General features: G+C 35.8%; 1 protein-coding gene across 4 annotated transcripts in view; it reads left to right on the forward strand.

The window, feature by feature from the left end:
• Positions 1–26860, forward strand: part of FOXJ3 (forkhead box J3) — a 125225-nt gene that overhangs the window by 76873 nt on the left and 21492 nt on the right. For 3 of the 4 annotated variants that reach the window (XM_045545722.1, XM_045545724.1, XM_045545723.1), the window contains 3 exons: positions 1461–1544; positions 19190–19291; positions 25750–25878. In XM_045545722.1, coding sequence (XP_045401678.1) covers positions 1461–1544; positions 19190–19291; positions 25750–25878 — 315 coding nt within the window. The remainder of the gene's footprint in view (positions 1–1460; positions 1545–19189; positions 19292–25749; positions 25879–26860) is intronic. The other variant, XM_045545725.1, reaches the window with a different exon arrangement.

A 26860-nucleotide genomic window follows, 5' to 3' on the forward strand; every position in this document is an offset into this window, starting at 1 on the left:
CCATACATACCCTGTACACTGACATTCTTGGCACAGTTTATTAACTTTTTCCCCTTCCCATTTCAACAAGTGTTTATTTAGTACTTGCTCTGTGTCTGACATTGTGCCTGGCATTGTGAATATAGAAGTGAATAAAATGTCCCTACCCTTAAGGAACTTCATAGCATAGAAGGGGATACAGACCTGCAAACAGAATTGTAATGTTAAGTGCAATCAATGGTCTAAATATGTCAGAAATATAGAGATTTTGCAGAGGGAGAGAGTGATGAATTCTTGGGTATGGCAGAAAGATCAGAGGAATCCTTTAGATAATCTGAGGTAAATTTCGAGGGTAGAACATGAGTTTGTCAGTGTTACGGTAGATACTACAGATAGTAAGATCAGCATGTAGGATGGGCACAGATGTGTGAAACAACATGATATATTCAAGAAACTATAAACAGATAATTCATGTTAGGCATAAAGTATGAGGATTGATAGATGAGAGCTGTATTTTCCCTCATTGTTAAATGTTGCCTGAAAAAACAGCCAAGGAGGATTAATGAAATAGTAGAGGCAAAGACTAAATTTGAATACTATCACTGGGATTTATTGTAAAAGTAGGGTACACATTGTATGTCTGTTTCTGAAATGGATATCTACCTCCTTTTCCTCTTTCTCTTTCTCTTGAACTCCCCCTTTTTTGGCCTCTTTCCCCAAATGTGAGTGTATTTAGAGAGAGAAGCAGGATGATTGAGGGAGATAGGAGCTAAGAATCAAGACCTTGATTCTGGTCCTGGCTCTCATATCCTTGGTTGGGCAAGCCACTTCATCTTTCTGAGCTTTGGTCTCCTTGTGTGTATAATATGTGCAAATTATATGATCTGTGCTTGTCAAAATAGATTTTTTTTTTTGGAGTCACAGTTTCTGAATGCCTGGAACGCAGTAGGTGCTCAATATGTATTTTTAAATAAATGGCGTGAGAACTTGTATCAAAAAGTAAAAGAGAATAGTTAAATTGTGACAGAGCAAGCAGTACAAAATTTATGTACAGGCCATTGCTTCTCAAGATGCACTTGTTATATAAAATGTGTTCAAGTGACATTCCAGGGAACAGAAACTACAGTATCTTCAGCATAAAAATCTTTTACAGTTTAACATATGATGTAGTTATCTTATGTGTTCAGTTGAGGATTATTACATATTAAAAATGTGGTTGATCATTTCTCTTTTAAATTGAACCGTGGCAGAAGTTCTTGGACTTGGGTTCTTCAGCTTATGATTGTTTTCTCTTTAATCTAGTTATAAGTGGACTTTTCCCCCTCATATAAACTTTACTTTTCTCAGTTCAAAATTAGTGTTTCTTCTCATGTCGTATTTGCAAAATGTTTGCTTTTGGAGTAGAGGATTATAAAAATCCATTTTAATGTTATTGGGTTGCTATAATATACTGTTAATAGAACTTACTTCTTTACCTTTAGGGATCCTATTGGGCAATAGATACCAATCCGAAGGAAGATGCACTGCCTACTAGGCCAAAGAAGAGGGCGCGATCTGTAGAACGGGTAAGAGCTCTTTATTATAAATTTAGTCCGAATATGTTAGAAATATAGATTATAAAAATTCGTTTCCAGTATAGCAAGTATAACCATAATGAAGGTAAGATTTTATTTGTGTAGCAGTTTATACTTTTCAAAACATTTTTTATATCATTATTTTATTTGATCTTGAGTGAGGTGGGCAGTTCAGGAATTAAGTAAAAGATTTTGTCATAATTAGGGCATACCTTTTGCCTGAGACTGAATCCAGCACTCTTGAGTTTTAGTTTAGTACTCTGTCCTCTGCATCTACAACACTGAGGACTAGTTTTGTATGACACAACTGTTCCCTTCCATTGCAGATGATCAGTCTGGTTACACTGAATTTTCCTCATTGTTTCAAAATGTCTTTTCCTGCTTCTATCCATGCAATAGTGAGTTACTTTGTACACAAAAATCTCTAAGGTGTGTGTGTATTGTTTGTAAGATAATTCTTGTGAATTCAAGGTTGAAATTAATTTGCAAGAATGAATGAGCAAAGAAGCTATAGCTGATATCCTAAGTTGTGTATTTTAACAAATTTTTAGCCAACATTTTGGCTGCCAGTCGGACATTAACCTTACCCTTCAGCTTTTCTCACACTTTCTACAATTCTAGCATCTCAGCTAAAACATACACACACACACACCCCCATCCTACCCTGCTGTTCTTCAAGACATTCAAGAACCTATTTCAAATGTTAACCACTTTGTGAAGCCTTTCTCCCCTTTGTGTTCTTGTAGAATTTTTATAAAGCTCTTTTATAGAATTTCTCACACTTTATATAAATCAGTTGTTTTTATGCTTACCTCCTCTATTGGACTATGATCCCCATAAGGGCAAAGAAAATATGTTTGTATCTCTGGTGTTATGATTTTTTACACTGTATAATGGATATCAGTACCTGTTTGCAAAATAAAGCAGGGCAAAGAAAATAGAATAATATGAAGGAAACTGAATAAATGTTTGGTCAAATGAATTTGTTCTGTGCCCATTCCTGGTAAAGGGATAAAACTTTTGAGCCTCAAAGATAAAAACCTCATACTGGGATTAAGCTGGGAACGTGTGAGTCCATAAGATATAGCAACAACGAAATTTAGTCAGAAAGATTTGTGGGAGCCAGTGGAGGGAATTTAGCAAGCCAGTTATCAAGGTATATAGAATGAACTCTTAGGCTAGAACAATTTTTGACTTTACATAAAGCAGAGTTTAAGAAGTTGAAGTTTAGTATTGCTGTGACATAGTCTTCTGATAACAGAACTAGATAGTTTTAAGACTGAAATGTTGATAAGCTCAGTATATAATCGTTTGAGAGGGGAACACATGGCACTTTCTGCCCCCTTGCCTTTGCCTTTTAAAACAGACTTAGCACATGGACATTGTATGAAAATGTGGGGTAAAAAACATTTAGCATTGATTGTCAGAATTTGAAGGAGAAAAATCCACATTTTTTAAAACAAAAGCATCATTAAGCAACTTGGAAAAATGTGTAGTTTGAAGGGCTGAAGAATTGTGGTCATCTCTATCATTTGTTTTCTTCTGAAGTTCCTGTAACATTAGTTATTTTTGGAAGTTGGAATTGGGTTGTCAGTTGTGCATTTCTTTTGGATATTAAGCCTGCCTTTTCTCCTGTTACCTTGTTTTATAGTTCTTAGAGCAATTCCTCTTTATTTCTGATAATCATCCCTTTTTTCCCCTGGCACTATGTTGTCAGTTTTATAGAAGTCTAAATACATACAGGATTCATGTCATAAAAGCATGTGTTCTTGAATGTACATTTTGGATATATACATTCTATATTTATTTTCTGCTGCTTATCTTTTTTATCTTCATTTTAAGTTTAAAATGTAAAAACATCAAAAATTTTCCTTTGTGAAAATATACGTAACAGTACCAGAGCTTTTCGGTTAGTAATATTGGTATTTATTTTGGCCTGAGCTGTGTATTGGTTGCCACGGTAGGAAACAAACCTATAGAAAGAGAGCAGCTGTTAGCAAAGTACATATAATTGGGGAGACAGATATTATTTAACAAATATTCTGAAAGATTATGTTCTTACAAAACACAGCTTCCTGCGCTGATAAATTGATATGTCTGTATTTTTCATTTAGAGGGTTTTTTGGGGGGGAAGGTGAAAGGTTATATAATATGTAGCATTTTTATTAAGTTAGACGTTGTATATTAAGTAATCATTGGGTTTTACCTAAGGAAATGCCTTGGACAGTCAAATAGTGATGGTCCTGAATGTGACCTTTAGACATTTAAAGTTTTCTCAAAAATCAGGCGTGACCCATAAGTTGAAAACTTTTAAAAGTAAAAAGGACTTTTAAATGTAGACAGTAAATACGTTGACATTCCTAAAAGTACCTTATTAAATTTGTGATTTCTTTTGTTCATGTGTAAACAGCATCAGAATTTTATGCAAAAAGTCAAAATAGTTTACACATTTTTGACTTTTTAAAAAGAGATGAACCTTTGATGGAACAGAAAAGTGTTTCTACATTGCTAAAGAGAAGTGATTTTTAAAAATGCACCAAAAAACATATCAAAAAATGCTCAACATCCCTAATCATCAGGGAAATGCAAATCAAAACCACAATGAGATACCACTTAACTCCGGTGAGAATGGCCTTTATCAAAAAATCCCAAAACAACACATGTTGGCGTGGATGCGGAGAGACAGGAACACTCATACACTGCTGGTGGGAATGCAAACTAGTGCAACCCCTATGGAAAGCAATATGGAGATACCTTAAACAGATTCAAGTAGACCTACCATTTGATCCAGCAATCCCATTATTGGGCATATACCCAGAAGAACAAAAGTCATTCTTTAACAAAAACACCTGTACCCGAATGTTTATAGCAGCACAATTTACAATCGCAAGGATGTGGAAACAACCCAAGTGCCCATCAATCCACGAATGGATTAGTAAACTGTGGTATATGTATACCATGGAGTACTACTCAGCTATAAGAAATAACAATGATACGACATCTCTTTGGTTCTCCTGGAGAGAGCTGGAACCCATTATACTAAGTGAAGTATCCAAAGAATGGAAAAACAAGCATCACATGTACTCACCAGAAAACTGGTTTCCCTGATCATCACCTAAATGTACATCAGGGAAGGATACCAATTGGATATCAGACTGGGATGGGGGGTGGGGGGAGGGGATGGGTGTATGCCTACATGATGAGTGCGTTGCACACCCTCTGGGGAATGGTCATGCTTGAAGGTGCAGACCCGGGGAGGTGGGGGGGGGGAGGGGATGGAGGTATGACTACATGATGAGTGCCAGGTGCACTGTCGGGAGAATGAGAACGGACGCGCTTGGGACTCTGACTCGGGGGGATGGGTGGGACATGGAAAATGTATATAACCTAAACTTATGTACCCCCATGATGAGCTGAAATAAAAAAAATATATAAAAAAAAAAAAAAAAAAAAAAACCAAAGAAAGATAAAAAAAAAAAAAAAAAAAAAAAAAAAAAAAAAATAAAAATGCAAATAAGAACATCTTTATGTCCTAAATGAAAAATAAAGCCTGATTGTTATCTCCAGCCTAATATTCTTAGCTCCATTGTGTGGCACACTTCCCTTTTCCCTCCATTTACATGAACATAAGCACATGCTCTCTCTCCTGTTATTATAGTATTTCTTTCTGTTAATTCTTGAGTTTATTAATGTCTTTTTCCTTTTAAAAATTTCTTTCATCTTCTTACCACTGTTTCTTCATCATATAATGGTCCTGAAAACCTAAAAAAATATTGAATAAAGTTTCAGTATTTTTCAAGATATTGAAAAAATGTTGAATAAAGTGGTGAGACGGATGGATTCTTCTACAGGAGTCCTGGGTTTCTCTTCTGGCATTACCGCTTACTAGTTCTTATGACTTTTGGCAAGTTGTTAAACTTTTTGAGCTTCAGTGTCCTCAGCTGTAAAAGTAAGAGGATGGCAGTCCTAACAGCATAATAACAACAATAGTAGTAGTAATAATAATAATAGGAAATTATATTGAGTTTATGTGCCAGATGCTTTTTAAAGGATTTTATGCATATTTACTCATCTAATTTTTTTAATAACTCAAAATGATGAAACTGCCGATAAACATGGATGTTAAATAAGTTGTCTGAGGTTACTAGTAAGTACCAAAGCCAGAATTTGAACTGAGGTGGTGTGCCTTCAGAGTCTGTGCTGTGTACAACTACACTATTCTGCCACTAGTATTTGCTATGCTAAAGGCTTCAACACTGAGTCAAATTTCTTTTCATATATGCATATTCTTTTGTCTTTGATTTTAAAAGAAAATTCCCTGCATTTAATTCAAACATATATAATTAAGTAACATAAATGTGATTATAAATGACAGAGCAAGTACTAAGTAATTAATTTGTTAGACCAACTAAAGTGACTCGAAACAGAGGCCTGGAACGGCCTCTAGGAAGAGGAGTAAGACTTAGAATTTTGATGCAGAAGTGTAACTGCTTTTTGCGTAGAAAATAATAAAGGATGTTCCACTTGGAGAAAACAGCATGCGTGATTGACTGGTATGCAAGACGTATAGGTGGGCATAATTGATGATCCTTTTAACTATAGCGCCTGCGGGGGTTGGGGGAACCTACAGCTTTCTGATCTCAAGATTTTTTTTTTGAGGCACCAAAGGAGGCCAAAAAAGGTTCGTCTTTCTCTGCTGTGCCCCTTTTAATAAAAGGATGTGTTTTGTAAAATTTGGATTCAGTCAAAAGGCTGCAGTCAAGGATCCAGAAGGCCACAGGGTACCCACCACTGTTTGGGCAGAAAACCTAAAAGCATAGGATCAAGGACTTTATTTTTATTTCACAACCTATAGTGTTGAGAAATGAATCAAAACAATTACGAAAGATACTTACTCTTAACAAAATACCCATTGCAAGAGGAAGATGCTGAGTAGATGGAATTGTAATGGTAATGGCCTGGGCTAGGAATATATACATGAATAAGAAGATTCTGTAGAAAACTAGCATGGTACCAGTTTCTGAATACTGTATATACCCATAATTGTATGTAATATTATTATTTTATCAGTTTACTCTGACAGATCTTTGTTCTGTAGATACTATGTACCAGACATGGTGCTAGGATGCTGTGGGGCATACCAAGAAGAATGAGATATGATAAGACACATAATTTTAGCACAAGGTAAAGTATAGAAGGTATTTTAAGAAAGATATAAAATATTATTGTGTATGGAGGAAGAGAGATTATTTCTTACTGGTACTATCTGAGAAGGCTTCATCGGTTATGTGGCTTGGTTTTCAGGTGGAGATGGGCAGGGCAAGGTAGAGAGGACAGCATTCATTGAGCACATATTGAATGTTAAGTGTCTGTGGTGAGCAGGCACTGTTCTAGGTCCTGAGGAAACAGCAATGAATAAAACAGACATTCTCTGCTCTCGTGAAGTTTATATTCTGATGGAGGAGGGTGTTTAGGGAGGAGGAGACATGAGTAAACACAAGACAACAGGTCATGATTAAAGGTGTGGAATAGAGAAGTATTGGGATTTGGGAGGAAACACAGTAGTTCATTTTGTCTGGATAAGATTTTCCTTTTTCAAGTTAATTGGCATTATTATAAAAACTCATGCCAGTTATTGAGAGTGAGAAGTCAGAACACACCTTTCATGTTGTGAGCACTGAGCCAAGTGTTGGGGGAACAGTTGTTAAACAATATAGACTCATACCCTGTGCTCATGAAGCTCTTACTCAAGCAGGGAAGATAAACTGATAGGTAGGATGACAGTACATTCCTCCTGTTGCTTATTGTCCCAGCATAACTACTAGTTCTGCATTCATTCTCAAAATAGCTTTTGGATGGTAAATTATGTGGTCACTGTAAGGTAAGGGCTTTGAAAACTGGGGCCATATGGCAGAGAGGCATAACTTAGTCTAGGAGTCAGGAAAGATTCCTTTGAAGAAGTGATGTTCAGTAGAAGCCTGATAGGATAGATGAGTAGGATTGGGAGTGTGAAAACCTGGTGGTAAAAAAGAAAACCCCCAAAGTGCAAGGTGCCCACAGGTCAGTATGGCTGAGCATGAAGTCCCAGAAAGGCAGTGATCTCTTTTTTTTTTTTGAGACAGAGTGTCACTCTGTTGCCCGGGCTAGAGTGAGTGCCGTGACGTCAGCCTCACTCACAGGAACCTCAAAGTCCTGGGCTCAAGCAATCCTCCTGCCTCAGCCTCCCGAGTAGCTGGGACTACAGACATGCGCCACCATGCCCAGCTAATTTTTCCTATATATTTTTAGTTGGCCAGCTAATTTCTTTCTATTATTAGTAGAGACGGGGTCTCGCTGTTGCTCAGGCTGGTCTCGAACTCCTGAGCTCAAGCGATCCGCCCACCTCGGCCTCCCAAAGTGCTAGGATTACAGGCATGAGCCACTATGCCCAGCCCGGCAGTGATTTCTTATTTTTCACTTTTCCAATCCTTATTAGTTTGTTTTTATATTAGTTAACAAATAAATATTCTCTTTGACCTTTTTGCATTTTGCTTTTTAATTTGGCCTTGCTTGTTCATTTCAGCCAAAGGATATATTGTTTGCTTATTAATGAAAAGTACTCTGTCCACTGGAAGCTGCTTAGGATAGAAAAAAGCAAAATTGGTTGGATATTATCTGTGGAGTGTTTTGAAGACTGGCAAGCAATTAAACTATTCCAAGGGAACTGGTGTCTAGGAGTAGAAGAGGGAAGACATGTCTTAGGTAATTCTTTGTTAAAGAAATGCCTTGAAACATGAGTGCTCCAAATCACCAGTGTAGTTTGTCTCTTTTATCATGTTGATAATCACAGAATCATATTCTCTGTTCATTCTTTGATTTCCACCCTTCCCCCCTTTTAAATTAAATGTTGTGTATTGTCTGTTTTCTAATGTTATTCTTTGCTTATAGGAACCTATTATGCTAAAGCAGTGGTTCTCAATGTGTGAGGCTGTTTCAGGGAGTATATGCTGTCAAAACTATGTTCATAATGCTGAGATGTTCTTTGTCTTTTCAAATCATTATCTCACAGGTTTTCCAGGAGCTGCATGACCTGTGATTTTGCCATAGATTGAAGGCATAGGCAGACATGATAATCCGGCTGTCTTCTATAAAGCCAAACATTAAAGCAATTAAAAAATATATAAATTAAAGCCATTCTTCTCACTAACTTTTTTGTTTTGGAGAATGTATTTTTCATATAAAATAATATTTATGTTAACATACAGTGTTTATTATTGGTTCTAAATGAATTAATAAATATTAAATATCTATTTTAATTTCGAATAGGTAAATATCAATATATATAATAAATTATATAAATAAGAGCTCTTTGGGATCCTCAATATTTTTTAATAGTGCAACGTGGTCCTGAGACCAAAAAGTTCAAGAACTATTGTGTTAAAGGAAAATTTTGTATCTATGCTAAACTTGCCTTTTGACAAAAGAAAATATGTCTGCCATGGTTTGTGTTTCCTCAGAAGTAGATAAGGAATTGAGCACAGGTAGTTTATCTCCTGGAGGCTTGATCCTTCGAAAGTGGGGCGAGACAGGGCAGGGAAGAAGTCAGTAAAGAGTGCATTATCAAATCATTTACCAGTGAACACCAAACAGCTCAGTCACACTGGGGACTCTGGGAGGCAGTTCAGAACTGTTGGGCAATGAGTAGGTTATTTTTCCCTCGCTGAATGATGCTTCTAGGAATATTAGCCTTTCAGCACTTCTGACCTGCCCTGCACAAAGCCAAAGCATTAGATCCTAACCAGAAAAACCCTCAAGCAGGGAGTTGCAGATATTTGTTGTAAGCAGACTTCAGGTGTGTGGAAATGAATGCAGAGGGGAAATGGGAGGGTCTGACCGTGTTTGCCACGTTTTCTTTTCATATTCTGTTGGTGGAATGTGTTTTCAGATCCTTTGTGTTCCTCTTATTTTTGTTTTTTCCTTCACATAGCATGTGACCTGTTTCTTAAATTGGACTCCCAACTCAAAAATCCTTAAAAGACACCTTTTTTTTTTTTTTTGTGCAAGTTGTGTATGGGCACAACTGTTCCTCTTAAGTTAGTAGACTGAAGGTGTATCTTTTAGAGTATATTGTCTTGTAAAATTGAAAGAATCTTTCCTGGTCACTGCTTAGTGTTTGCCTAAGTGCCACTGCCACATTCAGAATTAAAAAATATAAGTGACAAATTCAGCACTGTTATAGAAGAAGTTGAAATGCTGAATGTGACTATTGCATATGGGTGGTGAAGTTAAATATTTACTGTGTTTTTATTAACGTGCTTAGCATAAGGTAAGAGACTTTGAAAGATTTAGGAGTAGGAAATAATATACCTGTTAGAAGTGTAAAATTTCTAGATATTTTAAAGCTGGCGGTGAGGATAGGGGCTGCCAGTGGTAGGAATTGAAAATTCTAAAAAAAACCCCAAAACCCTAAACATTAGATTGTGTTATGTTTTAGCAACATTTAAGGATCTAAAGTTCCTCTGTTTTGTTAACTATGTAAGAAGATAGTAAAATTAGGAGCAAAGCCAAGTTATGTTATAAAGTTATGAGGTGTCATTTTTATTAAGTACAAGATTTAGGGGAAATGGTGTAGTAGTCCCCCCTTATCCAAGGGGGACGGATACATTCCAAGACTCCTAGTGGATGCCTGAAACTGGATAGTACCGAACCGCATATATACTATGTTTTTTCCTATACATACATACCTGTGATAAAGTTTAGTTTATAAATTAGGCACAGTAAGATACTAACAACAATAACTAATGAAATAGAGTGATAACTGCAACAATCGATCTGATAAACAAGAAGGCTACTAAGTGACTAATGGGCTGGTAGTGTATACAGCATGGATATGATAGACAAAGGGATGACTCACGTAGTAGATGATATGGGGTCGGATGGCACAAGATTTCATCACGCTGTCCAGAATAACATTTTATATATATATATATATATAGTTTGTGCTAGTTATAAAGATGTAATTAATTTTTGTGTATTAATCTTGTATCCTATAATCGTGCTAGTTCTATAATAATAGTTGTTTGAAGATGCCTTGGGATTTTCTATTTGTATAAACAATTATATCATCTGCAAATAGAGACAGTTTTCCTGTCCCTTTCCTTTCTTCTCCTTCCCCCTGTATCTGCATGTTAATATTTGAAGTTGTGGCTGCATTAAGCTGATTCTCGTTTTTTTTAGCCTCTGTGACAATCTCTGCCTTTTCACTGGATCATTTACCATTTAATGAAATCATTAATATGGTTGATTTAGGTCTACATTTTGTTTTCTGTTTTACCTCTGTGGTTTTAGTTCATCTCTTTCCCCTCTTCCTGCCCTTTTTTAGATTTTTTGGATATATTTTAGTATTCCATTTTAATTTATCTATTAGCTTTTTAGCTGTTCCTCTTTATGTATATCTAGAGATTTCAGTATACATCCCTAACCTTTTGCAGTCTACTCAGAGTTATTACTGTACCACTTCACATAAAATGTAGAAATCTCCCAACCATATAGTGAGGGAAGGCATATTTGCCCCTTCCTTCACTATTCCCCATAGTTGTAATATGTATTACATAAGTATATGTTGTAAAAGTCACAAACAGTGCTATAACTTTTGCCTTAAATAGTCATATGTGATTTTTTAAAACTTAAAAGGAAAACAGTGGTCTTTTATATTTACCTAGATGTGTACCATTTCTGGTGCTTTAATTCATTCCTCAAGGTCCAAGTTTTTTCTCTACTATATAGTAATTTCCCTTCTGCCTAAAGAACCTTCTTACAGTGCAGGTCACCTGGCAACAAATTCATTGAGTTTTTCTTTTTCTGAAAATGTCTTTATTTTACCTTCATTCTTGAAGAATATTTTCATTAGTTATACAGTCTAGGTTGGCAGTGTTTTTGCTTTTAGCACTTTGAAGATGTTCACTGTCTTATGACCTTCATCATTTCTGATGAGAAATCCAGTTTTTTCCCCACTGGCTGTTCCCTTGAATTTATATGTTGTTTTTCTCTGGCTTTTTTCTATCTTTCTCATCAAGAGTTTGAGTATGATGTACTTAAGTATGGTTTTCTTTCAGTTTATCCTTATTGGGGCTCACTGAAATTTTTGAATTTGTAAATTTGTCTTTCACTAAATTTCTAAAGTTTTTAGTAATCATTTCTTCCATATTTTTTCTGCTGGTTTCTCTCTTTCTTGAAATCACAGGTATACGTTAGACCTTTTGAGATTGTCGCTTAGCTTTCTGAGGCTCTGTTCTTTTTTTCATCAATTTTTTATTGTTGTTTTTCTCTAGATTGGATTTTTTTTTTTGAGACAGAGTCTCGCTCTGTTGCCTGGGCTAGAGTGAGTGCTGTGGCGTCAACCTAGCTCACAGCAACCTCAAACTCCTGGGCTTAAGCCATCCTACTGCCTCAGCCTCCCGAGTAGCTGGGACTACAGGCATGCGCCACCATGCCTGGCTAATTTTTTCTATATATATTTTAGTTGGCCAGATAATTTCTTTCTATTTTTAGTAGAGACGGGGTCTCACTCTTGCTCAGGCTGGTCTCGAACTCCTGACCTCAAGCGATCCACCCGCCTCGGCCTCCTAGAGTGCTAGGATTACAGGCGTGAGCCACCGCGCCTGGCCTTGAAATTTCTTTTATTATATTTTTATTCAAGTGTTTTTTATTTTATTTCACTGAGCCATAATTATAATATTAATAGTTAACTTTAAAATCCTTGTCTCATATTTCCAACAGTTCAGTCTTCTTGGAGTGGGCGTCTGTAGTTTGCCTTTTCTCCTTAGAATGGGCTACATTTTCCTGTTACTTGTATGTCAGGTGATTTTGGATTATATCCTAGACATTGTGAATGTTAAGTTTTTATAGACCTTGCTTCTCTAATAATCTTTTATAGAATATTGATATTTTAATTTTAGCTGGCAGTTAATTCTGTTACACTCAAACTGTAAGCTTGCTCTTTTACCTTCTGTGAGCAGTGGTTCCAATTTCAGTTTGATTTTTTAAGCCTCTGCTTTGATGCAAATCTGTATATGCGTGGTTCAGGGGTCAGCCTGATACTTTTGTGTTGTTTCATACTCGGGATTATGGGACCTTTTTCAACTTTATGCCCTATGGGATTCCCTTCTCTCTCTGGTGGCTGACTGTGTTAACTTTTCCCTGGTTCTTCCTGACAAAATGACAGCTTTAGCTGTCCATACTCTACACCTCCTGCCCAACCTTGGGGCAAAGATGTAACAAAACAAGAAACCCAGTAACATGCTGGTCTTTCCAAGTTTTGACTTCTCTCCACAGTCTGCCAGTTATATTGACTCTTCAAATTCCTCAGGTAACTGTTTTTTCCTACCAAAATAGTTTGTAGTTGCTATCAGCATAAGGTTGGTCTGTAATGGCATCACACTGCCATGCTAGAAGTGAAACTTGAATGGGTATGATTTTGACATGGGTAAAAGGGAACTCCAGAAGGGACCTTTCACAGGGTCACTGGCACTGGTGCCTTCTGGTTAGATTCATTGATACTTTCTTTGCCCAGAATTTGGGTTTATGGATGCAGTAATAAGTTATCCAAATGTATTTTTTTTAATTTATTAACTTATAATAGCTAAAGCTGTGAATCTGACTGTGTGGGAATACAATGCCTCATATCAAAGCTGTCACCTTTCTTATTAATCTCCATTGAGTATTCCTTTGTTTTTATTGTATTTTTTGTTGACAAATAATTGTATGCATTTATGGCTATAGTGTGATCTTTTAATACATGTATACACTGTGCAATGATTAAATCAGGCTAATTAATTACACCTCAAATATTTATCATTTATTTGTGGCGAGAACATTTAAAACCCTCTCTTGCCTATTTTGAAATATACAATGCATTATTATTAACTATACTCAGCGTGCTGTTCTTCTTCTCTAACTGAAGCTTTGTACCCATTGTCTCCTCTTTCTCCATCTTCACCTCTGGTAACCACCATTCCACTCTCTGTTTTGAGTTTGGCTTTTTTAGACTTCACATATAAGTGAGATCATACAGTAATTATCTCTCTCTGCCTGGCTTATTTCATTGAACATAATGCCTTTTAGGCATTTATGTTGCCACAAATGATAGAACTTCCTAGGGTTTTTTTTTAAGGCTGAATAATATTCCATTGTATGTATATACCACATTGTTTTCATCCATTTATCCATTGATGGATACTTAAGTTGTTTCTATATACTTGGCTATTGTGAATAATGCTGCAGTGAACATGGGAGTGCAGACATTGCTTCAACATACAGATTTTAATTTCTTTGGGAATATACCCAGTAGTGAGATTGCTGGATCATACAGTAAGTCTATTTTTAGTTTCTTGACGAACCGCCATCCTGTTTTCCAAAATGGTTGTACTGCTTAAGTTGAAATACCACCAACAGTGTATAAGGGTTTCCTTTGCTCCACATCCTTGCTGACACTTACCTTTCATCTTTTTGATAATAACCAATCTAAAAGGTGTGAAGTAATACCTCATTGTGATTTTAATTTGCATTTCTCTTATGACTAGAGATTCATATATCTCTTGGCCATTTGTATGTCTTCTTTTGAGAAATGTCTATTCAGGTCCTTTGCCCATTCTTTTTATTTATTTATTATTATTTTTAATTTTTTGAGACAGGGTCTTGCTTTATTGTCCAGGTTGGAGTGCAGAGGCAGGATCATAGCTCACTGCAGCCTCAAACTCTTGGGCTCAAGCAATCCTCCTGCCTCAGCCTCTCAAATAGCTGGGATTACAGGTACTTGCCACCATGCCTGGCTAATTTTTTCCTTATTTTTTGTAGCAGTAAAGGCTTGCTGTGTTCGCCAGGCTGATCTCAAACTCCTGACCTCAAGTAATCCTCCTGCCTCAGCCTCCCAAAGTGCTGGGATTACAGCTGTGAGCAACTATGCCCAGCTTCCTTCTTAAATATGGTTATTTATTTTCTTGTTATTGAGTAGATTGAGTTTAGTGTATTTTGGATGCTAGCACCTTATCTCATGGATGATATGCATATATTTTCAACCAATCTGTGGGTTATTGCATCATTCTATTGTTTCTTTTGCTGTGCAGAAGCTTTTTAGTTTGATGCAGTCTCATTTATCTATTTTTGCTTTTATAGCCTGTACTTTTGGGGTCACATCCAAGAAATCCTTGCCCAAACCAATGTCAGGGGGCTTTTCCCCATGTTTTCTTTTAGTAGTTTTATAGTTTCAAGTCTTATGTGTAAGTCTTTAATCCATTTTGAGTAAGGTCCATTTTCATTCTTCCGTATGTGGCTATCCAGTTTTCTCAGCACCAATTATTGTAGAGACTGTCTTTTCTCCATTGTGTGTTCTTGGCACCTTTGCTGAAAATTAATTGACCTAAAATACGTGAATTTATTTCTGGGCTCTCTATACTATTTATTGGTTGATGTGTCCGTTTTTATACCAGTACCATGCTGTTTTGATTACGATAGCATTTTAACATATTTTGAAATCCTGTGGAGTGGTGCCTCCAACTTTGTTCTTTTTGGTCAAGATTGCTTTGGCTATTCAAAGTCTTTTGTGGTTCTATGTGAATTTTAGAATTTTTTTTGTATTTGTGTAAAGGATGACATTGGAATTTTGATAGGGACGGCATTGAATCTGTAGATCACTTTGGGTAGTATGGATATTTCGGCAATATTTATTCTTTCCATCCATGAACATGGGACATTTATTTGTGTTATTAGTTTCTTTCACCAATGTTTTATGGTTTTTAGTATACAAATATTTCACATTTTCGGTTAGATTTATTCCTAAGTATTTTTTTGATGCTCTTATAAGTGGGATTGTTTTCTTAATTTCTTTTTTTAATAGTTCATTGCTGATGTATGGAAATGCTACTGATTTTTATAAGTTGATCTTGTATTCTGCAACTTTACTGAATTTGTTTATCAGTTCTGACAGTTTTTGGTGGAGTCTTTAGGATTTTCTATGTATAAGATCATGTCATCAACAAACAGAATTTCACTTCATCTTTTCCTATTTGGATACCTTTTACAGACAATCCTGAACTTACAGTGGTTCTCCTTATGAATTTTTGACTTTACAGTGTTGCAGAAGCAATATGCATTCAGTAGAAACTATACTTCAAATACCTGTACAACCGTTCTGTTTTTCACTTTCAGTATAGTATTCAGTAAATTACATGAGATATTCAACACTTTGTTATAAAATAAGCTTTGTGTTAGACGATTTTGTCCAAGCGTAGGCCCATGTAAGTGTTCTGAGCACATATAAGGTAGCCTAGGCTAGGCTAAGCTATGATGTTTGGTAGGTTAGGTGCATGAAATGTCTTTTCATCTTACAGTATTTTTAATTTATGGCGGGTTTATTGGGACATAGCCCAATCACTAGTCAAGGAACAATTTCTGCTGTTGTCTGATAGCTTTAGCTAGGCCTTTTAGTATTGTGTTGAATAGAAGTGATGAGAGTGGGCGTTCTTGTCTTGTTCCTGATCTTAGATGAAAAGCTTTCAGCTTGTCACCACTGAGTATGATATTAACTGTGGGCTTGTCATATGTGTCTTTAATTGTGTGAGGAACATTGCTTCTATACCTAGTTTACTGAGAGCTTTTATCATGAAAGGATGTTGAATTTATTAAATGCTTTTTCTACATCTATTGAGGTGATCATATGGTTTTTGTCTTTCATTCTGTTAATATGGTGAATTACATTTATTGATACATATTGATGTATATTGAACCAAGCTTGCATCCTGGGAATAAATCCCACTTGATCATGGTGAATGATCCTTTTAATGTACTGTTGAACATGGCTTTGCAAGTATTTTGTTGAGGATGAGTATTTCTTTGTATCGGAAGACCTTTTGCATCAGTAGCATGTATGTTCTAGTGGTTATCATAGTAGCAAGCATTTATTGTGTATTTCAGTTACCATGCAAAGTGCTTTATATAAATCATTTCATTGGTGTCCTTAATAAACCTCTAGAGGAAGTGGAATAATCCTGTTTTTAGGGATGAGGAAATAAGCAGAAGGGTTGAATAAGTTCCGCGAAATCACACAACACAGGCTTCCCCTCTTCCTACCAGTGAGTAAGAGTAAGGATTAGAGGCCAGGCACAATGGCGTGTAATCCTAGCACTCTGGGAGGCCGAGATGGGAGGATTGTTCAAGCTTAGGAGTTTGAGACTACCCTGAGCAAAAGTGAGACCCTGTATACTAAAAATAGAAAAATTAGCCTGGTGTCCTGGCACACGCCTGTAGTCCCAGCCACTCAGGAGGCTGAGGCAAGAGGATCGCTTGAGCCCAGAAGTTTGAGGTTGCTATGAGCTAGGCTGATGCCACGGCACTCTACCCGGGGTGACAGAGTGAGACTGTCTCAAGGGAAAAAAAAAGAGTAAGAATTAGTGAACCAGTAGTCAGAACTGAAATGACTGAGTTGAGTTAGGGAAACATGAGATTTGCAGCTTTCTAAAGTAATCTTCTGTGTTAATTTAGATATAGCTAAGTTGGCTGACACCAAAATTGAGGCATGACAGAATTGTTTTTGTAGCTCTTCCACTTCTATTTCTGAACCCCTTTTCCATTTTCACCTCATTGCCAATGTGTACCCAGCACCTAAGTGCTGGATTCTAGCTTGAAGTGGTAGCTGTGGTCTTTTCCTTTTTTTTGAATTTCAATCAGGATTCCTCTTCTCTAACCCTAGGTTGATTAGGTCATCCAATGAAAGAAATGCTGAGGGATTAAGTGATAGATTAATCTCAGAAATGTGTCTCGGTGAAATTGCTCTTTTGCCCATCTAGTAGGATCTTTTGAAAATGCATGTTCAATTAAGATCTATGTGGGACAAATATGTTTTTGCCAGAGAAGAAATACATATGGAACTAGCATCATAGCCACAAATTATTGATGTTGCCCCGTCTTTAACTTTTATCATTGAAGTTGAACTTTTGAGGGCTCACCAAAGCAATAAAAACCATCTCTTGAGAGAGAGAGGTGAGTTGTCACAATGTATATATTCAAAATTCTAAATGCAGAAAACCTTGTATATTGTTTTTGACACCCGTGTTAACTCTATAAACAATGCATATGAAGTTGTATTTAGGATATTGTTCAGTTCTAATATAGGAAGAAAAATAAAACTATAACTGACTTACAAGCACAGAAAGACAGGTATCACATGTTCTCACTTATATATGAGAACTATAAAAGTACATCTTATGAAGATAGAGTGTAGATTGGTGGTTACCAGAGGCTAGGAAGAGTGAGTAGGGGGGAGGGGAAATGAAGAGAGGTTGATTAGTGGGTACAGATATGCACTTAGAAAAAATAAGACCTGGTGTTTGATAGATCAGTAAGGTGATGGTAATTAACACTAATTGATTATACATTTCAAAATAGCTAGAAGAAAATAATTTGAATGTTTTTAGCATAAAGAAAAGATAGATATTTAAGGTGAGGGGTCTCCTAATTACCCTGATTTAATTATATGAATATATGTAATTATCACATGTTCCCCCAAAATATGTACACCTAATATGTATCAATAAAAAAATAAATGTCAATTAAAAAAATCTAGGCTGGGCACGGTGGCTCACACCTATAATCCTAGCACTCTGGGAGGCTGAGGTGGGTGGATTGTTTGAGCTCAGGAGTTCGAGACCAGCCTGAGCAAGAGTGAGACTCCGTCTCTACTAAAAATAGAAAGAAATTATATGGACAACTGAAAATATATATAGAAAAAATTAGCCGGGCTTGGTAGCACATGCCTGTAGTCCCAGCTACTCGGGATGCTGAGGCAGGAGGATTGCTTGAGCCCAGGAGTTTGAGGTTGCTGTGAGCTAGGCTGATGCCATGGCACTCTAGCCTGGGTGACAGAGTGAGACTCTGTCTCAAAAAAAAAAAAAAATCTATAACTGGGTTAAACTAGAGAGATTTATTTCTCTCTCAGGTAAAAATCCAAGCTGATGGATGGATTAAAGGGATAAACAGCTGTGTTTACAAGGTCATTCAGATGTCCAGGTTCCTTCTAATCTTGTTTTTCCAGTATTTTCCTAGGGTATTACCTGCATCTTTATGGTTAAGCAAGATCACCACCACTATATCTGCCTTCCAGCCTACAATAAGAGGGAAAGATAAAGCGATGGGCGAACAAGTTCTTTCAAAGACATGACCCAGAAGTTTCACACATTACTCTTCCTCATATCCCATTGGCCACATCTTAGTCACATGGCCACATCTAGCTGCAGTTGAATCTGGAAAGGTAGCCTATAGCTCAGCAGCCATTTAATAGATAACTGTAGAGTTCTGTTACTAAAAGGGAAAAAAGAAAAGTGGATATTATGGAACTATAAACAGTTTCCACTGCAGAAATTTACCTATAATTTTTGTCAAGTGCAGTCAATTAAAAGAGTTGCTGGGGAATAGTCATACCAATGGACTTTGTGATATCAGGTCAGTAGCATACTAAAATACAGTAGAAGAGATTTCAATAACAAGTTCGTTTTCAGAAACAGCACAAAACTGGATGTTGGAGAATTTGATGAAATCCCTTCAAACTGCATTAAAGTTGCTGGATATATAAGCTAATAATTATTTATTTTGTTCTTGTATTTTAGGCCTCAACTCCATATAGCATAGATTCAGATTCTTTGGGAATGGAGTGTATTATTTCGGGAAGTGCCTCTCCAACTCTGGCAATCAACACTGTGACTAACAAAGTAATTTCATTTTTTTAAACATTTTTGAAATGTCATTGAGTAATACGTTTAATTTGCCTTTATAGTAACAATAGAGTTCTATATGATCAAGTTTAAAGATGATGTAAATTTGACTACTTTATACATGGCAGCTTAGAAGGTGAATCCAGAGTGTTTTGAGGTATGCCTAAATTAGAAGAAAATATTTCTCGGGGGAAATTGGAACATGCTTATTTATAAGCTCTGTACTAATTTAAATTCTTGACTCTGTCAGTTCCCATTGATAGAATTTTTGAGCTAACATTTTATTCAGTCAATTTGTTTTAAAGTTGTTGATTATTCCTCCAAATATGTGGTTGAAAAAAGATTATCAGTTTCTGGGGAGTCAACAGACCAGTAAAATAAATAATTTGGTCAGCATTGTGGAGTTGATTGGAATGGTGGTCTACCTATTTTCATGATATTCAAGTCTAGGAACATACCCAGAAACAGTACATGATAATCTGCTGCATTTTTTTTTTTTGATGCTCTGAGTCAAACCTTTTTGACAAGTCATTAGATACCTAGTGTGATACAGATGTCTCTTCATTACAAGGTAATTTCTTAATCTTTCATCTTAAAACCTTAAAAAGGCTCTGGGAGGTTCTTGAATTCAGTTTTGTGCCCCTATTTCCTCCTGTACTATACTGTGAGAACTTCAAAGCCAAATATCCCTCATATTCATGCCCAGATGCAATCTTGTTCCTATTTTCTTCCTCTAGCTTTCACCCTTTTTTCTTCTCTCCTTCTCTTAGGCTTTCACTCTCTCTCTCACTTGTCATGCGCACACACAAATACAAGCACATACGCCATTGCACTAATATAGTACTCACAGGATCCTTTTATTTGTAGAAAGGTAATGGATAAACATAAGACAGATTTTAATCAGAGTGACATAATCAGATTTCCAGTTTAGAAAGGAAACTGGCAGCTGAGGTCTAGAGTAGTGATTTTTCCCACATAGCAAGCTGTGGAATGATTATATCACAGTCACTTAGAGAGGTAAGGAGTGTGTGTGTTTGGTGGTGGTGGTGGTTTTCCCAGAATTCCATTGTAGTCCTACCAAAATCAGTTACTCTATCCTGTGAATAGGGCCCAGAAATCTGTACTTTTAAAAGTTATTTCTAAAGGTGCCCAACTAGTTAATAATTTCTGGTGAAGTAGAAGGGTGAGAATCAGGAATATCTAATACTACTCTTTGCAGCAGTCTAAGAGATGGTGGGGGCCTAAACATGGACAATTGTGGTTATTAGGAAACAGTTAGGAAATAGTAATGCTGGGACTTCATGACCAAATAATGTGGATGTCAAAGGAGCTGGAGTTTATGGACTTAACGCATCCAGATATGATAGAATAGCTAGTATTAGACTAACCCTTCCACCTATTTGTATAAAACACTGGACACCTCACCCCCAGTAAAAACGAAGGGGGAGGCATTAAAGACTAAGACAATCAGAACTTCAGGGGCCAAGATCCCAGAAAATCGGGAAATACATTGAGATAAGCTCTGTAAATTTTCCTTTGGTATATTTCCCAATTACCTGTGCATGGGATAGGAGCTAAATAGAGAACAGTAGCTTAGAACAGTCAGTGATCTAGGGAGACAAAAACTGGAGTTTGGGGCTACCAAACAGCTAGGACTTGAAGAGCCAAGATCCCGAGAAATCTCAGAAGTGAGTTCAGCTTTTTATAAGGAATATCCACATAAGGCATTTGCTAACACACCTGACGCTTTATGCTGGGGCTGAGATATAAACAAACAAAGTAGATTTTTCACTAGCCAGAATTCAGCAGTCTTACAGAATGGGGGAGACAAATATTATAGTTCATGGTCTTCAAAGGAGGACAGAGCCATGGCTTTCAGGTTGATATCTGAGAAGGATTTTGTTCTGTGAGTAAGAGCAAACCAAAATAGATCAGCCTCAACTGTTATTAGAGTGTGGTATTCTAATATTATTCTTGCCAGAAGAAAACTAAATTCTCTTTGGAGAAAGATAACGTCATCCAGAGTTTCTGGAATTTTCCAGGAATAAGGTGTAGCATTCAGTCAGCAGTTCCCATGCATGCCAAGAAATAGTACAAAATAATTAAATATTAAGGAGGGAGGAGGAGAATTTAAGCAGAATATTGATTGTAAAATAACTATGATTAGTATGTTCAAGAAAATAGATGAGTTATAATTTATAAGAAAATAGGAATCTATATGGAAGAATTAAGAGGAAACTGTACAACTAAAAAAATGTAATAACAGATTAAGACTTGAATAGATGAGTTTAACAGCAGATTAGACATATCAGCAGAGAGATTTAATGAACTAGAAGATAGGTTAATAGAAAATAAGCAGATTGAAGCACAGAAAGAAAAAAGAATGCTTGAGAGAAAATTGGGACGTATAGGAAAGGTCTAACAAAGTTATTAGTGTGCTAGAGGAGAGGAAAAAGGGAATAGAGACGAAGCAGTGTTTTAATTTTCAAAAATTTATGAAAGATAACATAACACAGATTTAAGAAGTTCTGAGAACCCCAAAAAGCATTAATAAAAAAAAAACGACATCAGGGAATTAAAAATCTAACTGCTAAAAAAACAAAGACAAAGAAAAAACTTAAAATCAGAGGAGAAAACAGGCAACTTCAAAGAAACAGCAATGATGAAAACCAGACATCAGAATGAAATTTTTATAGTGCTGAAAGGAAGTACCTGCCAATCTATAGATAAAGAAAATTTCTATAGAAAACAAAGATTAAGAAAGTATATTTTTACCAAAACAAACTCTGAGAGAATACCAGCATTACAAAATTAAAAGGAATTAGTTTTCAGATAAAAGGAAAATTGTCCCGTACAGGAAAGAATGGAGAACTCCAGAAGAGTATGTATGTCAGTAAATCTAAATGTATATTGAGTTTTTAAAGCAATAATAACAGTGTTATTATATAATACAGTGCCTTACAGTCTAAAATACATGTGGAAGTAAAATACAGGACAGTGTTAGTGCAAGGCAGAAGAAAATAAATGAAGTTCACTTCTTTGCATTCTATGGAAAATGGTAAAAATACTACATTAAGGATGGGCATGCTGAAATATCTAGTGCAGTGGTTCTTAATACTTCAGTGTACATTGTTGCCTGGAGGACTTGTTAAAACCCAGATGCCTGGGCCCCACTCTGAGAATTTGTGATTCAATAGGTCAGGATTGGGTTCTGAAAATATATATTTCTAAGAGGTTCTCAGATGCTGCTCATGTTATTGATCAAAGTTCCACACCTATGAACCACTGCTCTAGATTACTAAAAGAATATATAAGTAGTCTGGAAAAATAATAAATCCTTGGTTTATCAAAAGTAGGCAAAAGGGAGAAAGGAACTAAGAAAAGATGGGAGCAGAGGAAAACAAAATAGTATTTAAAGTAATTACATTAGGAATTACATTGAATGTAAATATATTGAATATTCAACTTAAAAACAAAGATTATCAGAAATATTTTATTATGTTAAAAAGCGTTTTGATAAGAAGCAAACTAAATTTGTATATGCCTAATAACATAGCCTCAAAAGCTGACAGAACTGAAAAAGAAATGGATAAATCCTCGATGTGGTGCTAGATTTTTAACCCATCTCACTCTAATGCATAGAACAAGCAGACCAAATCAATACAGCAAACAAAAAAATCCCATTAGAGAAGATCTGAATTAGAAAATTAGGAAATTTGACACAATTGACGTATATAGAATGCACCCAATAGTTGCAGAATATGTATTTTTAAGTACACATGGAATATTTATCAAATTAATCATATGACACTGATCTATGCTGGATCATAAAGGAAGTCTCAACAAGTTTCAGAAGACTGACATCATACAGAGTACATTTTCCAACACAGTGGAGCTAAGATAGAAATAATAGTAAAAAGATAATCAGAAAATTCCCTCAAAATTTGCAAATTAAGCAGTATAGATCTAAATAACCCATGGGGCAAAGAAGAATCATGATAGAAATTAGAAAATACTTTGAATTGATGAAAAACATAAGTGTAACATATCAAAACCTGTGTAATGCAGTTAAACTGGTAGCCTTAATTACATGTAGTAGGCTAGAACAAAGATTGGATATTAATGATTTAAGCATCTAGAAAAAAGAGGGCAAAACAAATTTAAAGATGGAGGAGGAGGAAGGTAATAAAAATGAGAGAAGTCCATGAAATAGAAAGCACATATTCAATAGCAAAAGTCAACAAATGAGAAGCTGATTGTAAAGATTAATAAAGTTGATAAGGGACTTCTGCTTCCAGCTGTAGTAGAATAACTGTGTCTGGATTTACTCTGCTACCCAAAATGGACAGAATAAAACAATAGTTTTCAAGAAGTTGGACCTCAAGGAACAAAGGACAGTGATCCCTGAGAAATGGTGAACAAAGACGAGCCCTACAATTTAGCTTTTATGCAAAAAGTAGAATGTTGGAAAACTTATATCCGCCTAAGTGAGTCTGATAGCTTCTTAGTCTTTAAAAGGATTTTTCTAGTGAGATTGGTGGTGATAGTAACAAGTGTAATTTTTTGATGGAGCAGAGGATGAAAAATTTGTTGATATGGTCTAAGATTCTACATTGCAACTAATCTTTAAAAAGTTGCCACTTGTCATGTTTTGGTGTATTATCAAAGAAGACAGTTATCTGAAAAGTCTATTAAGTATTCCTCCTTTTACCAAGTTTTCTTTATACCTCCACCCAAATAACATATTGCAACAGATTGAATTCAGAAGTAGATGTGAGAATCTAGCTGTTTTCTATTAAGTTGGACATTGAGATTTACAAAAATGTGAAACTACTACTTTTCTCATTTTATGTATTGCGGGAAAATTTTTTAATGTTAACATGTAATTGTTATTATAAAATGAATAAATTTAAACATTTTTGCGTTTCAATTTCTCATAGACCAATTATTGATAAATAAACATAAACAAAAGCTCCTTGGCTCCTTAATTTTTAAGACAGAAAAGGGATCTGAGACCAAAGTTTGACAACTGCTATTCTATACTTTGATCTGTGTGATTATGTGTGTATGCCCATTTTGTAATAAATAAAATAATTTGTGCACTTTAACATACTTAATAAAAAGTTCAGCCTTCTTCCAAATAAAACAAAGCTAAGATAATGGAGAGTAGTTCTGGCATGAGAGGTAGGTAACTGACCATGGATAGGAGAGAATGAGCAGCCACATAAATGACCATGGAATGCTTATAATTTGTTGATGCTATTTTATATAATATCTTTTTAATTATTCCTAGGAGTCCATAAGGTTGATTTTTATGAAATTTACACCGGAAGTATTTACAAGAAAAATCTTGGCCAGAGTTTTCTTTATTCATTCTTGTTTTCTCTTACACTTTTTCCCCTATGTATTTCCCAGACACTTACTTATTCCTAGCTGATGTCAGTGTGGAACAGTTGAGTTTTGTCTTAAGTATAGAGGCATATATGCCCAGTTTTCCATGTATTCAGCCTCTTTTGACAAGTGTTAGTAAGCATTGAGCATGATCCTTATTTCAGCACAGACAGAAGGATGATCAGTTGGTCACTAAATTCAGCAAATACCTATTAACTATATACTGAGCAGAAAACACTATGTTGTTTGTGCTTGCTTATTGAGAACTCAAGGAGGTAACAGTCTAGTGGTAGACCATAAAGCCAAATGTATTAATTGTTCTGATTAAAGTAGGAGCATACAAAGAAAGTGGATAGTAGCATCTGAACAGAACCTTGAAGGATGGTTTTTCTGTTTTAAAAATACATTTTTTTTAGTTTCTAATTAAAAATTGCAATGGTTATAGACAAACTCAAGCACTATAAAAAATATACACTATTAAGTATGAAAGTTTCCAGGAGTCCCTAGCTCCTGCCAAATAACCATTGTTAATAGTTTGGCATACAGTCTACATCTAATGCACATATTAGCTTATTACTTTTTAAAATTAGGTCACATATATGACTTTGTGAATGTATTGGGCAATTAAGCCTCAAATTTTCAGTGTTGATGCCTGTGATTTTTTGAAAACTAGCTTTTGATGCCTAAGATTTTGACAGAGCAGTAGTTTTGCTTACAGCTTGATCAAAAATAAATTATGCATTGTAGAAATATTTAACAGTAAAAATCTACTGTAATCCTCTCTTATTAAATGTTTATGGACTACTTATACCTGATAGTAAATTGAATTTATGTACCTCTGTACAGATATGTCCTTTAGTTTGAGAGTTTTGAGAAAATTATTTCATGGTGAACATGGAGTTAGTGATGAGGGGCATGGTATTAGGGTAAGCACCAAAGGAAAGATCACTGACATCATGTCTTACTGTCATATGCATGCTTGGTTGTATTTTTGTAGGATTGCTTAAAAGTGCTCTTCATAGTAAGAACTACTTACTCAGCTGTTGCTTTTCTTTGCATTCTAGGTAACATTGTACAACACTGATCAGGATGGTAGTGATAGCCCACGCAGTAGCCTTAACAACAGTCTCTCAGACCAGAGTTTGGCATCTGTTAATTTGAACAGTGTTGGAAGTGTGCATAGTTATACTCCGGTAAGTCTTGGTAAAATTGGTATTTTTGTTGAGTATTCATTTAGTGCTTAAAACTCAACTAAGTATAATTGGAATGCAAATAAAAAATGAAGATGCATATTTCTCATTAATCAGTTCATTAACTTAGTAGATCAGGCTTAAGCAGAGCAGATTTTACCTTGATGGTGTTATAATTTGGTACTTACATTTTACTAAATTACATATTTTGGTCTACTTTATTCTGTTCTGTGTCTAGGTGAAAAGCAATTGGGGCTGGGTGTGGTGGCTCATGCTCATAATCACAGCACTTTGGGAGGCTGAAGTAGGAAGATTGTTTGAGGCCAGGAGTTGGAGACCAGCCTGGGCAACATAGTGAAACCCCATCTCTACAAAAAAAAAAAAAAAAAAGCCTAGTGTGCTGGTGCATGCCTGTAGTCCTACCTATTCAGGAGGGCTGAGGTGGGAGGATCACTTGAGCCTGGGAGTTGGAGGTTACAATGAGCTATGGTTGTGCCATTGCATTCTAGTTGGGTGATGGAGTGAGACCCTGGCTCCAAAAAAAAAAAAGTATATGGGAAGATATGCATAAGTTATATGCAAATACTATGCCATTTTATATAAGGGACTTGAGCATCTGTGCATTTTGATATCCTGGGTGGGGGGGATCTTTGTAACTAATCCCCTGTGGATACTGAGGGATGACTGTATCTAGACACATTATGGCAAATTTTTAAATTTCAGAAGTAATCACCCATATAAATATTTTGGCAGAAGAAATAAGTCATATATAAAGAAACACAAATCAGACTTCTCTTCAATAATACTAAATGTCAGAAGATAATGGAGCACTTTATGCAGAGTTTTGAGGGAATAGATTTGGAATAACAAATGTTATGCCCAGCCAAAGTTTTATTTGTGAAGGCAAGAGAAAGACATTCTTTGATATGCAGAGATTACAAAGTATCCTGCCTGGTTTTCATGTGTCCTTTCCCCCAGAAATTAC

The sequence above is a fragment of the Lemur catta genome, chromosome 3 (assembly GCF_020740605.2).
Source record: "Lemur catta isolate mLemCat1 chromosome 3, mLemCat1.pri, whole genome shotgun sequence".
NCBI classification, from domain to species: domain Eukaryota; kingdom Metazoa; phylum Chordata; class Mammalia; order Primates; family Lemuridae; genus Lemur; species Lemur catta.